Here is a 13,708-nt window from a genome sequence, read left to right on the forward strand (position 1 = left end):
ACACCTTACTGATAACCAACAAATATATGCTGTTTTCCTTACCTGAGATGCAGGAGGAGACAATAAATCTGATTTTAGTTCCTTTAATGTCTGCAGTAAAGACGCTACAGCTTCATCATTTGATGCAGACCAATCATTAGCTGTTCTGTTAAACAGAAATACTTTTTCAGTATTAGGTTGATTTGTAGTAACGTTAACGAACATTTGATTCCTTCTCACTGGATGACCTTTTGAGGCTGTACTTATGCACTATTCATCACACAAAATACTATGAATACACACAGAAATTAGCAAGATTTGTTAAATTTTAAGAGTAGAATTTCTAAATAGTACCACATAGGATTTATTCAGAAGTCTGAATTTTATACCAGTCTGAAATTCTATGATGCAAATTCAGGCTGCAGCAAAACATCACTAGTATTTTACTCTGCTGCTAAAGAAATAAGAAATTACTGTTACTTGGCCACTCATTCCTGTCCCCTAGCTTTTCCCTGCCATGTTCAATGGAGTTTCCCATTCTAAACCTGCAGATGTGTTGATTAACCTGGTTTTTTGATTGCTCTCTAATCAGACTGCTGCAGTTACCAAACAACCAAACAACTCTTCCCAGTGGGTTTTTTGGAGTCGTTCTTTTTAAGCAGGATCACTTCACAGATCTAGTTCAAACACAGGCACACAAGATTCTAATGGGAATGGCTGCAACCAGAGTCTGCTACCACCACATAATCACAGTTTCACACAAGGTTAAGTCTTGTAAACAGATACACCGCTCGCTCCCTTCAGCACAGGACTTTCAGCCATGACCCACACAAGTTCAGAAGCAGGACTGAAAGAAAGAAAACTACTGTTTTATAAAAAACTACTCACTTATCTATGGTTTTATATATGAACTCATTCAGGTGCAAAGCTACAAAGAGCAACTGCTGTCTTATCTTCTCTAGCTGTTGTTGCTGCTGTTGCAAATGCAGTTTTTCACTTTCTTTTGTCATGGCCTGTTTAGCATTTCGATCTTTGTTTAAGGTACACAACAGTACTTGCTGATGATTTGAAGATGGGAGATTTCTTTCTCTTTCTTCTAATATTGTCAGTATTTCCTGCAGCTCTTTAATTCTTTGTTCATCTCTCTGGTGTTGCCGTTCCAAGTTTTGCTATTTGAACAGAATAAGTAGTAGTTAATTGCATTTTATACATATACACACACATACATATATATACATACTCACATATAAGTGTTTTTTGCCTTTTTTTTTTTTTTTAATACACACAGACTGCAAATAAAAGCATCACACCTAACTAGCATACCCATCTTGGTGTTCCTTAGCTCACAGACCACTTATAAGGGAAGGCTTATAGTACTGACTTCCAGGGCCACCAGGAAGCCATTTAATGACTCTGGATGGGCATTTTCTCCATCCAGCTCCAGACATAGTGACTGACAAATCTCCAGAGAGTTTGCAAAGTCTCCCTCCTCATCTAATGAAAGTGAAGGAGCTGAGAAGCAAGAAGGGTGAAAATGATACTGCTGCAAACCATAATCAGGAGTCTAGCTCAAAATAAGGACAATAACATGACACCTAGTTCTGTTCCATTCTGTGTTAAACCATATTCTTCTCCATCTGTTAACAACCGGCAATTCCTACCATAGGCAAAAATGTAAGGATCAACTTCTGTCAACAGTAAACCCAAGCACAAACCCCTGAAAACAGCTGTGTTTGATAAATGCAGGAGAAGAGCTCATCTAATGCATTTTTCAGAATGCTTTGTTTAAGAAAAGGAAACACTTCAATGAAAGAACACCATCCACAGGGTTAAATCCCAGTTTGTGGCTATTTCAATGTAAGGCAAGACTTGCAGAGGGATTCTCACCAGTCTCTCTTGATCTCTCTGCCAGTCCTTCTGTTTCTCTAGCTCTGTTTGTTGCTGTTGTTTTCGCTCTCTCTCTCTCTCCTCTTTCTTATTTTTATCTTGCTCTTTCATGGTCTTGAAGAGCGACTGCAGTTGTTCCCAGTCAGCTTTCAGCTTCACCTCTCTTTCCTTCTGGGCCTCTAAGGAACGGAGTACCTCTTGCTTTTGACCCTGAAGAGATTCCAGCGCAGCTCGCAATTTGTCACTGACCTCTCTCTCCTTCTGGGTTTCTTTGCAGCACATCTGTACTTTGGCCTCTAGCTGCCTTTTGGAATGAATGGTCGCCTGGTGTGTTTTCTCAATAATAGCAGCTAGCTCTATAGTTCGGGACCTCTCTTCTTCCAGCTGGGCTTGGAGCTCTCGAACAAAGGCTTGTTCCAGCAGCGACTCCCTGTGCTGACAAGCACCTTCTTTCACTCTCATGCTCAACTGTTCTGTCAAAATGCGTTCATGATTCAAGGAAGTGAGGAGCTCCAACGAACGATTTTTCTCAGCATCCAAATTTCTCTGTAGCTCTGACAGTTTGGTCTGTTCCTGGGACAGCAATGCTTCACAGCGGGAGTGCTCGATCTGAAGTTCCTTGCGGAGATTATTGTTTACCGTTCGCTCGTGCTCTAAGGATACGGCCAGCTGGCTATTCTGCACTGACTGCAACTCTAAGGTAGCCTGCAGCTCCTGCTCAAAAGGGGGAAACACATATTAATAATCCAGCACGAACATCTGTGGGGCAGGCTGGCATTTGGCAATTTTCAACCTCCTGTTTTATCCAGGAAGAAACTCAAGACTGAACTAGAGTAGTTCAGGTATTAAAAAGTTTAATTTAAAAGTACAAGTTTAATTTTCTCATTAAAAGTACCAGAAGCATGCTTGTTAGCAACATGATGCCAAGTAACAAAACCAAAGATCTAATGTTAAAATATCTTCTGGTACATTATTTTTTCTTCAATTAGTAAGACCCTCATTAGGAAATCACTATTCTTTACATCACTCAATCACCTTAATAAGTGACATTTGAAGCGAAATAACCCATGTTGATTTAAAAAGAACCAAAAATCTAAGCAGTATGAGTAGATGCAAAACCTCTGGATTTTACAGTCCCTCTCTTTAAAGCACACAGAACAGACTGATACAAATAATCCATTCCTAAATCCATTTTGGGAGCCAGCCTTTCTTCAGAAGGACAGGGAGCAACTGAAAAGGCAGTCCCAAGGAGCTTGCAGACAGTCAGAGGGAGCAGCCAGAGCTGCTGTCCTCCTAGCAGGGGCATCTGCCCTACCCCCGCAGCCAGCACCACCTCTCCTCTGACCTCCTAGAAAGCCAGGTCAGATGCGAAGTGGCATCAGCTTTCTATAGTAGGGCTTCAAGGGACAATTTGGGAATGCAAGACTGCAGCAGTGTGAACTGTGAATGGTGTAATCTGTTGCACAACTACACCTGCGCTTTTCTCTTTGCCTTGGCTAAGATGGTCCCTGCTTTCCCTGCACAAGTGGCTTTTTTAAAAGATGGAGGATGTTGGCACCATGTCCTACCATGCCAGTATTAACAAAAATCCCAACACACAAAACCCACCCATAAACCTGAACACCTACCAGAAAGAATATGTGAGAGGCCAGACTACAAGGAAATAGAGTCCGAATTGTGTTTCCTCACTTAGGGATTTAACTAGGATTGGTTTGGAGTTAGCAGACAGATTTTGGGTTTGGTTTCTAAGTTTAAAAAAAGGTTTATGTTAAATCTTCTTCCTTTTCCAGTCACTGTAGGCCTTTTACAAGAACTGAGTCATTGCTATCACAGTATCAGAGAAAGCTGTTCATTTATTTTCTGTCCAATTTAGAAGAAAAGGGAAAAAAAAGACTTTGGTTAACCTCCAAAAATAAATGTTACGTTGGAAAGGCTCCAGCTACTCTCTGCCAAGCATATGTATCACTGGGTGGTTTTCTTTATAATCTCAGTTGATCATACACATCACATCCTCATAGCACATTTGCTCTGGAATAAAGGGTGCAGTTACACCATTGTAGAATCTGGCTCTCCCTGCACAGCAAGGGGTAGTACAAAACTAGTGAAAAAGTGAAATGTGAAAGCGTTTTTGCTTATTTCTGTATGTGTAATTAAGGAGGGCAACTGAAAGCTTTAATTCTATGAAAACAAAGTAAATGCCATGCACATTCAGTAGAAGTTTGGGGCTTTTTAAACAGTTATTAAACAAAAAAAAATGGGACATGAAAAGGACTGCAAAAATAACCTGTAAGCTAACTTAATGCACCAAGGGAGGTGAACTGAAGCATTGAAATGTAGGGCATTACCTCCAAGGCCTTTGTCTTTTCACCTTCTGCTTTCTTATGCTGAAGCTGTTGTTCCTCGAACAAACCTTGTAGCTCTGTTTCCTTCAGACGTTCACTCTGCAAGTCTTCATGTGCAGCTGTCAAATCTTTTTCTTTTTTTTCTAATTCAAAACTGCAATGTTCAAAACAACACTTCTATCTATGTTCAGAACAGAACATCCTTCACCAGCAACGCAAGCAAGACATTTTGGGTTACTTTTTGTGAATTAGTCTTGTTGACTTGTTTCTTTAAGGTGGCCTCTGCTCCTTCTAAAGAGAGTTTTCAAGTCACAGCTATTTAGCATCTGAAAATATTTACCTCCCTGCAAGCAAAGCTAGAATTGCTCTATTCAGTAACAATTAAGAGATAGGGAGAAGTTATCTATCCTGGCAGAGCATAACTGTTGTCCTGTGAGAGGAAAGAAAAACATTGGCATACACTAGGAATAAGTGGGAAGGAGAAGGGGTGGAAGAAAAAAAAAAACAAACCACACACACAAGATGACAGGCAAACAGAAGTACCAACCAAAAGACTACGACAAAAGCTGCAGGAGTGGGGTGCATCAGAGATACAGGGATCTAGTCTGTTCACTTTTAATACACCCATACAATATGCACTTGTTTCCACAACCTTCTCAGTCAAGGCTACAGAAAAGGTAAATATGCAAATTTGAATAGAAGAATAAATAAATTTAAGCAGTTAGTAAAGAAAAATTAACATATCAATGAGAAGTGAGAGAGGTTAGTTTTCTTCCTTGTGTTTCCAAGTGCTAAGCCATTTGTGGATCCAATGAGTATAAAGCTCTTTCAGACCTGTTGATAAATAAAATAAAAAATCTACTTCTCACCGTAACTGGCTTATTTCCCTCCGAAGCTCTTCTAGGGATTTCTGCAGCCTTTCATTCTCTTGCTTACTTTCATAAAGCTCTGATTTCAGGGCTGCTTTTTCTTGATTCAAGAGATCACATGTTTCAGAGGCTCTCTTCTGCTCCTCAGACAGGGTGCTGTGTAAGTCACTCACAATAGATTTTTCCTGCTGAAGCTTATATTCTAGTAATTCAACTAAGATAAGAAAATGTTAACAGTTATTTGTATTACAGAGAACTTGACATTATGTTATCACTTACACTAGTTCAAATAGGGGGAAAAAATCAGCTGTATTAAAGTGTTCTTGTCTGGAGAATTCATTTCTTTTCAAACATTAGTTGAATCAGCAGGAAGATGCACATACACGCTACAGATCTGCTGCTAGTGGACCAGCCAAAGTGAGAAGAACATGAAAGCCAAGTGAGACTGAGAGCTACTGTAATATACTGTAACCTGTTACTAATGGATTCTAAACCTCATTAAGCAAACCCATCCATTTCCTAGCAAATATACATATATATGTAAAGAATTTCCTGAAAATCAACAAGCGTATCTTACTATCCTTGATAGGTTTTCTACACATACACACTACTTAACAGAGTCACCCTTCAGTTCTATTGCTTCGGGTTATTTTAAAACTTCTCTTTGCTTTTCACAGATTTTTCTTAACTACCAATATTAGAAAGAATAATTCCTAGAATTCCTTCCTCTGCTAAAATTATAGGGAACCTGAGTGCATTAGTAAAACTGAATAATTGTACAGCATCTGCTTTTTTGCAAAACAATCTTTTTTTGCCTTTTATCTTCTAGGCAAAAAAGGAAAGAACTGACATAGAAGACCAGATAATAAGAACTTGGTGATTACTACCTTGCCTCCGAAGGTGGTGTTCTTGTTTGCTCCCATGATCTTCCGCATTGGTAAGGGTTTCCTGTAACTGCTGTAGCTTCTCCTGGTTCTGAAGATGTGTCATGCGTAGCTGAGCTCGGAGGTCCTGTATTTCAGAGAGCAAGCTGTTCCGGTCTGAGGAGAAAAGGTGCTCTACAACCATCTGCCTCTGTTCCTCCTGAAAATGAACAAAGTCCTATTAAATCTACAAGGCTATTCCCATATTTTCTACAAAAATAAACCCTAGAGAAACTCTTGCAGTACAAGTTTTATACGGAGGCACTTCAAGTGACTAAGCTCATGCTTCATATTAATGCAAAATGTTAAGATTAAGTAACAAAGAAAAACCCCACGTCACTAGCTTCCAAATAGAATAATAGGTATTAATAATAGTTTATACATAATAGTTACTACAAACCATCTGCTCGGAACGTAAAAACTAAATATTATCAGCAAAAAATCCCAGATTCAGAGTTAGCTCAATGTATACCCTTTGCAAGAGAGGTCTGTGAAGCTCTAGATAGAATTCTTCCCCTCCTTCCCTTTTTATCAGACATTTCCTTTACGCTATCACAATCTTTCTGTATGCCAGCTAAAATAACCAATAGGTTTTGTAACACAACATACAAAGTTTGGAAAAAAATGGTACCAAAACATAGACTATAAAAACCTACTGATCCCACACAATCTGGATTAATGCACAAGATAAGATTTAACAATGGAAGTAATAAAACTGGAAAAACCTTAAAAAATATGAGGGAATAAAAGAAGTAATTTATAAGCATGACACTTTAAGATGATTTCTTACTTGTTGTTTCATGATATACTCCAGTTTTTCCACTAACGAACCTTCATCACCAGACCCAGGATTGGAGAAGTGAGACTTCAAGTCAATTTGCAACACATTTCTCTCCTTCTCAAACACACTCTGTACTGCTTGCAGAAGTTCTCCTCTCCAGTCAGCAGCAATACCTGAAAATTCCTGTTAAAAGTAATAATTTCTTTTTAAAATGGCATCTCTCTCAATCTCTAACCCACTGTCTTTCATATCACTACTGTGTAAGAGTATACCTATCTTTTAATTTAAGCAGACCAAAGGTGTTTAAAGAGGCACGTTCAAATTTCAGAAGAGTCCCTTGTTCCTCATACATATATATACACATACACACACACACTGGTTACATAACAATATACATTTCTATATATATAAAAAACAGGTTACCTTGCTTTAAAGGGTATTTTTATTGTCATACCTTATCTCCTCTATCTGCCACCTTGCTTAGGTAATCCTTCAGCGACTGTATAGCATCCAGCAAGGCTAAGCCCTCCTTCTGCCATCCCTCCATTGCTGCTCTGGTCTGATGAACATTTTTCAGCTCCCTAAAACTAAAGGGACATTCTGACAAAGCCAGTATTTTGCGGCTCTCCTCATACACCATCTTCAGCACAGTCTGAGAAGGAAAAAAAAAAAAAAAAAAAAAAAAGATAATGCATAATATTAGGAAAGAGACATCAGCATCCTGACAGTGTAAGAGTAGGATAGAACAGCACTAGACAATAATAAGAAGGCAGCAGCTGTCCAAGGCTGTGATACAGATAAAGGCATGCAGGTCTGCCCTGCTACTTGGTAAGCTTAATAAACTAAGAATACACATATACACATACACACACACACAGAATGAGCCAAGAGTTACCTAAGAATTTTTACCTCCTAACAACCGAGGTCAATATTTAAGAATACAGCAGCCACCGTATTCTTAATTACTGCATTCACAATGTTAAGTACAAATGGCAGCCTCAGCCAGCATATCTTATTGCTGTGTACATCAATATACTAATATGCAATTAAGCCAAAGGACTGTATTTTACCTTTGCTGTTTCTAAACTATTTAGCTAACTTTTCTGGCAATAAATTAAATTCCATCAAGTCTGAAGCCATGTTACTAAACCCCAGTGATGCCAGAAAACTGAATTACGTGTTTAGACAACCTTGGCTTAATTTAGCAGATTATGTACAAATAACATCTCCCAAAATAATTAGTCTTCATAATTTACACAGTGGAAATTGTTTCCTCTGACATTGTCAGGCAAAATAATCTCTTTTAAATAAATTCCCTGTTCACAAACTATTACATCATGCACAGATGTTTCCTGGTTTCTTTTCAAGGAAGGTCACTAGATTTAAGTCCTTTTCTACATATATCTCATCAAAAAAATATCCCAGCCTCGATGCAGAGCTGTTTCTCATTGCTACTCACTTCGACAACAACAATATGGAGTACTTTTCTTTAACTCTTGGTATTCTTTCTTTGAACTTTTTTGAGTGACTTAACTTTTGAACCAACTTGAGTTGCTTTTCTGTCACTGGAAACAAAATAGCGGTAACTTCATAACCAATGACACATGATGAAAACCTTTAGTAAATATTAACAACAGAAGCACAGTAAAATGTTCAAATTAAACATTCAGTACTGGAACATGCACTCAGATCTTACAGCCAGTAAAATCTAGACTGATGAGCCACAAAAGAAACTAAATTAAAAAATCCTCTGTCTTAAGATAAAATGAAATTCACCTCTTCCATGAAGCCTATGAAACTATGCTTTTGAGAATTATTAATTTTTTTAGATACAGAATCACAGAATAGTTTGGGTTGGAAGGGACCTTTAAAGATCATCTCATCAAACCCCCCTGCCACAGGCGTGGGGACATCTTTCATTACATCAGGTTGCTCAAAGCCTCGTCCAACCTAATTCTGAACACTTCCAGGGATGGGGCATCCACAGCTTCTCTGGGCAACCTGTTCCAGTGTCTCACCACCCTCATCATAAAGAATGTCTTATGTCCAATCTAAATCTACCCTCTTTCAGTTTAAAACTGTTGCTCCTTCTCTTGGCACTGCAGGCCCTGGTAAAAAGCCCCTCTCCATCTTTTTTATAACCCTCCTTTATATACTGAAAGGCCACAATAAGGTCTCCCTGGAGCCTTCTCTTCTCCAGGCTGAACAACCCCAACTTCCTCAGCCTCTCTCCATAGGAGAGGTGTTCCATCCCTCTGTTTTTGTGCCTCCTCTGGGCCCACTCCAGCAGGTCCACGTCTTCCCTGTGCTGAGGACCCCAGAGCTGGATGCAGTACTACACAGGTGGGGTCTCACCAGAGCAGAGTAGAGGGGCTGAACCTGCTCCCTTGACCTGCTGGCCACTCTGCTTTGGATGCAGCCCAGGATACAGTTGGCCTTCTGGGCTACAAGTGCACATTGCTGGTTCATGCCCAGCTTTTCATCCACCAGTACACCCAAGTCCTTCTTGGCAGGGCTGCTCTCAATGCAGCATCCCCCAGCCTGTCTTGATACCTGGCTTGCCCCAACCCAGGTGCAAGACCTTGCACTTGTCCTTGTTGAACCTCATGAGGTTCACATGGGCCCATTCCTCCAGCCTGTCCAGGTGCCTCTGGATGGCATCCCTTCCCTCAAGTGAATCAACTGCACCACTCAGCTTGGTGTCATCTACAAACTTGCATATATTCCTTGCCAAATTCCCCTCCAATTGTGCCTTAGCTTTCCCGATCCCATTCCTACACATCCAGGCAGTGTCCCTATATTCTTCCCAGGTTACATATCCCTGGTTCCACTGCCTGTGCATTTCCTTCTTACACTTCAGTTCGATCAGGGGGTCCTTACTCAGCCATGCTTGTCTCCTGCGTTCCTTGCCTGATTTCTTACACATGGGAACCAAAAGCTCTGGCACCCTAGGAAAGATGTCCTTAGATAGCTGCCAGCTCTGTTCTGCTCCTTCAACCCTGAGGGCAGTTTCCCAGGGAGTCCCATCCACAAATCCCTTAAACAACTGAAAGGTTGCATCCTGACTCTACTGTTTTTCAAAGACTGCTCTGTACTATTAATCCTTTATAATTTTTTTTTTAAGAGAGAAACAGCTGTTTCTCCTTCCTTGCCTGTCTCTTCTGAACAGTTTATAACTGTCAATTGCATCACTCCAATTGTGTGACTTGTCCCACTAAGTTTCAGTGATAGCAATTAGACTGTAGCTTTCCAGCTGCACTGTGACTCCCAACTCTTCCTGTTTGTTACCCATGCTATATGTACATTGGTATAGAGGCACTTCACTTGGGCTGTCAACTATGTCACCTTTTTGGAGGAACAAGGCCCAGTTTCTTTGAGGCATTTCATAGGTGTTTCCCTGTTGGTTCCTAATACATCAGCAGCCCCTGGCTCTTCTCTGTTGCTCTAAACTCCATCCCCTTCTTCCGCCAAGTCTAATTTAAAGCTCTCCTTATAGGTTTAGGCCAGCTTATTGGTAAAGACACTCTTGTCCCACTTGGTCAGGTGAATTCCATCAGCTCCCAACAGATGCAGCTTCTCAAATGTACATCCATGATCACAGAAACCAAAACCTTTAGTACAGCATCAGCTACACAGCCAGGCATTCATCTGTTCATGTCCTCCCTCCTGGACCCCTTCCTCTGACTGGGACAACAGAGGAGAATACCACCTGTGATCCCAATCCTTTTAACATTCGTCAGAGGGATATATAGTCTCTTTTGATGGTTCCAAATTGCCTTGTTACAGTATTGTTAGACTTTACATGGAGCAGACGATAATCTGTAGGGTTCACCAGGCTTGGCAGCCTTTCAGTGATGTCACGAATACAAGCACCTGGTAGGCAGCTGTCCTGGTTTCAGGTGGGATAGTTAATTGTCTTCCTAGTAGCTGGTACAGTGCTGGTTGTGAGTTAGGTATGAGAAGAATGTTGATAACACTGATGTTTTCAGTTGTTGCCAAGTAGTGTTTAGTCTAAAGTCAAGGATTTTTTAGCTTCTCACGCCCAGCCAGCAAGCAGGCTGGAGAGACACAAGAAGCTGGGAGAGGACGCAGCCAGGGCAGCTGACCCGAAGTAGCCAAAGGGGTATTCCATGCCATGTGATATCATGCCCAGTATATAAACTGGGGGGGGGGTAGGGGCAGGGGGGATCACTGCTCGGGGACTAACTGGGCATCGATCGGCGGGTGGTGAGCAACTGCACTGTGCATCATTTAGTATATTCCAGTCCTTTTATTATTACTGTTGTCATTTTATTAGTGCTATTATTATCATTATTAGTTTCTTCTTTTCTGTTCTATTAAACTGTTCTTATCTCAACCCACAAGTTTTACTTCTTTTCCTGATTTCCTCCCCCATCCCACCACAGGAGGAAGGGCAGCGAGTGAGCAGTTGTGTGGTGCTTAGTTGCTCGCTGGGGTTAAACCATGACAGCAGCAAACTTCTCTAGAGAAATTGTCTGGATGAAAAATGGGTGCTTCAGTGCCTCTTACTAAGAAATCTCCAATTGCTAAAACTTCACATGCTTTTCTGGTGGCATTGGTTCTAATGCAATTGGTTGCTTCAACTTTGCATGGTTTCTTTTCTTGGATCGTGTCAGTTTACTCAACATGCTCTTCACTGTCCAACCCCAGAGCATCATGTCTGTTATGAAGGTGCACTTCAGAGAATGGGGGAAGGTTCTTCTTTCTGCCTTGAGGAGAGATGAAGGTCCAGTCTCCATCTCATGAGTTACTTGTGTCAGCTTGAGTTTGAATTCAGGCTTACCATCCCCCTGCATAGCCTTCCTTCATTGCACAGATGTTCCTTCATTTTGCTGAGCAAGCTGGAAGAATCTGCTAAACATTTTAGGAGGCAGCATTCACCTTCTAGGAAGTATATTTCTTCCAGTTTCTTATTACTCAAGTTTCTTCTAGTATTCGAACTCCCTGTAGCCTACTGCACTTACCCACGTACTTCTCACCACCCTCATAGATGAGATGATTTGGAGCACTGAATTTCTCCCTTACACCTGCTGGAATTCCTGGAATGCCTGAGAGCTTACTTAGCTGCAGCACCAAATCAGAGTCCCAGGCATATACTTTCTTAAACTTGCCTTACTGACTAGAAGAAGCAATCGCTGCTCAGTCTACTGTATATTCTTAATGCTCCTTGAACTGACCCTGAAAGATCCCTCCACACCTTGCAGTGGTGTTTACACAGGTCTCCATCATATCACAATGATAAGAATAGGCAGGAGAGCACAATGTCAGCTAGCTACGCTTATTTATGAAACAGCTTTCTGTAAAGCCTCCAAGACAAACCCATACATCAGATTAATCAGTCCTTGTACCACCACATTCTGGAACATCATCAGTGCTGTCCTAGCAAAATTTTTTCAATTCTAGCAAGTACAAGCGAGACAAATGTCAGTAAATTTGTCACAGGAAAGATGCAAAAATTACTCAAGAACCATAATCAACTTGAAGTTCAAACCATTGCAGAACAGTTTACAGTGTAAAGGGAGCAGCTAACTATTTTATATCAGCAGTTAATTTTTGCTGTTTCAGTTTTAATTTGCTGGTAAGTTTATATTAATCACATATTACCTTCAGCTGTGGTGAAAGTATTTCCTTTTCTCTCTTTGATTCCATAATATCTGGAAATAGTCCACGATACCGCAGATAAGCCATGAAACTAGCATCTAGGTGGTCTGATGTTTGTAGCTCCTGCTTTAGTTTTGCTGCCAAATTTGAGCTGGTATCTGAAGAAAGAGATAGCCCCCCACCCCCACAAGTGTTACAAAGATGAAAAGAACTTCAAACGAGCATAACTGCTTGCAAAATAACCGTGATTTCTTCTGCTAGTATGAATGCAGGGTCAGCTGAAGTTAGCTGGTTGAGATCTCAACTAACTTAAACAAGTAAAAAGGTTGTACATTGCCTTTAGCATGGGAGAAAGTCTTGTAGTTAAGTTGGGACTCACTAAAATCCCATGCCTTTTTTCAGTATATAAAGATGAAAAGGTAAAAGCAGACTTCCACTAGCACAAATATACAAGTCTTACTAAACAAAGAACCAGCTGAGAAAGGCATAGCTTTCAAATAAAAGATCTACATTAAAAGCAAATGGGAGAAAGTGGAAACATTATAACATTTTTATACTGAAGTTAACAAAAGGTGAAAGGAATGTACAAAGTTAAACGTACTGCTGCCATATCCATCGCTCATCACATCTATGGCAGATGCTCTTGATCTTACATCATCTTGTAAATCAGAAGGGGTTAAAGTCAGATTATCAGCTTCTCTCATCTGCTTGGAAATAATTTTTCACATTAGTTTAGTTTTCTGAATCCAGCTGTAGACTATTCTGCATTTATAACAACTTTTGTTACTAGTGCAGATTTTAGCAAATGCCTACTTGATCATGGTGTTAGAGATGGCAAATACCACGATGAATGCCACATTGGTGCTCTTTGGAACCCATTCTATCTCATTTTTTCTCCCTTTCAATAGTCTTAAGAAACAGATATGCATTTATAATTAACGGTCACTCAAGGCACAAAAATATACAACCAAAGATTAATTTTCTGAAGTACAGACTATCTTCCTGTGAAATGATACAGATACAGATATACAAAATATTTCCATTAAAAAGAAAAACCTCTCTTCTCTAATTTGGAAACAGTCTCTTCTAATGCTCAATGACAGATATTCGTAAGTGGAGAACTGTTACAGTAAACAGAGTACCATGGTAGCAAAAAAGTTTTACAGGTTTTAGCTCAATTACTTGCACATAAAGTATTATCACAAATTTATCAGTTACTTCCCTGTAGCACCACTGCAAAAGTACCAGGATTTGAAGAGTCCTCTCAACAAATCTTCTGAGAGCACAAAAGCAATGACACCACAT

The 13,708-nt window shown here is 40.2% G+C and overlaps 1 protein-coding gene across 14 annotated transcripts in view; it reads right to left on the reverse strand.

Moving 5' to 3' along the window:
- The window catches only part of PCNT (pericentrin), a 101,746-nt gene that overhangs the window by 13,528 nt on the left and 74,510 nt on the right, over positions 1-13,708 (reverse strand). For 13 of the 14 annotated variants that reach the window (XR_012650390.1, XM_075027748.1, XM_075027747.1 and 10 more), the window contains 10 exons: positions 13,005-13,110; positions 12,407-12,561; positions 7,236-7,433; positions 6,791-6,964; positions 5,965-6,160; positions 5,078-5,291; positions 4,212-4,362; positions 1,867-2,580; positions 868-1,148; positions 43-145 (listed from right to left, as the gene is read on the reverse strand). Coding sequence is in view for 13 of the 14 variants with exons in the window: in XM_075027748.1 (XP_074883849.1) it covers positions 43-145; positions 868-1,148; positions 1,867-2,580; positions 4,212-4,362; positions 5,078-5,291; positions 5,965-6,160; positions 6,791-6,964; positions 7,236-7,433; positions 12,407-12,561; positions 13,005-13,110 (2,292 nt within the window). In the remaining variant the exon portion in view is untranslated. The remainder of the gene's footprint in view (positions 1-42; positions 146-867; positions 1,149-1,866; positions 2,581-4,211; positions 4,363-5,077; positions 5,292-5,964; positions 6,161-6,790; positions 6,965-7,235; positions 7,434-12,406; positions 12,562-13,004; positions 13,111-13,708) is intronic. The other variant, XM_075027738.1, reaches the window with a different exon arrangement.

This window comes from Buteo buteo, chromosome 5 (genome assembly GCF_964188355.1).
Source record: "Buteo buteo chromosome 5, bButBut1.hap1.1, whole genome shotgun sequence".
Lineage (NCBI taxonomy): Eukaryota > Metazoa > Chordata > Aves > Accipitriformes > Accipitridae > Buteo > Buteo buteo.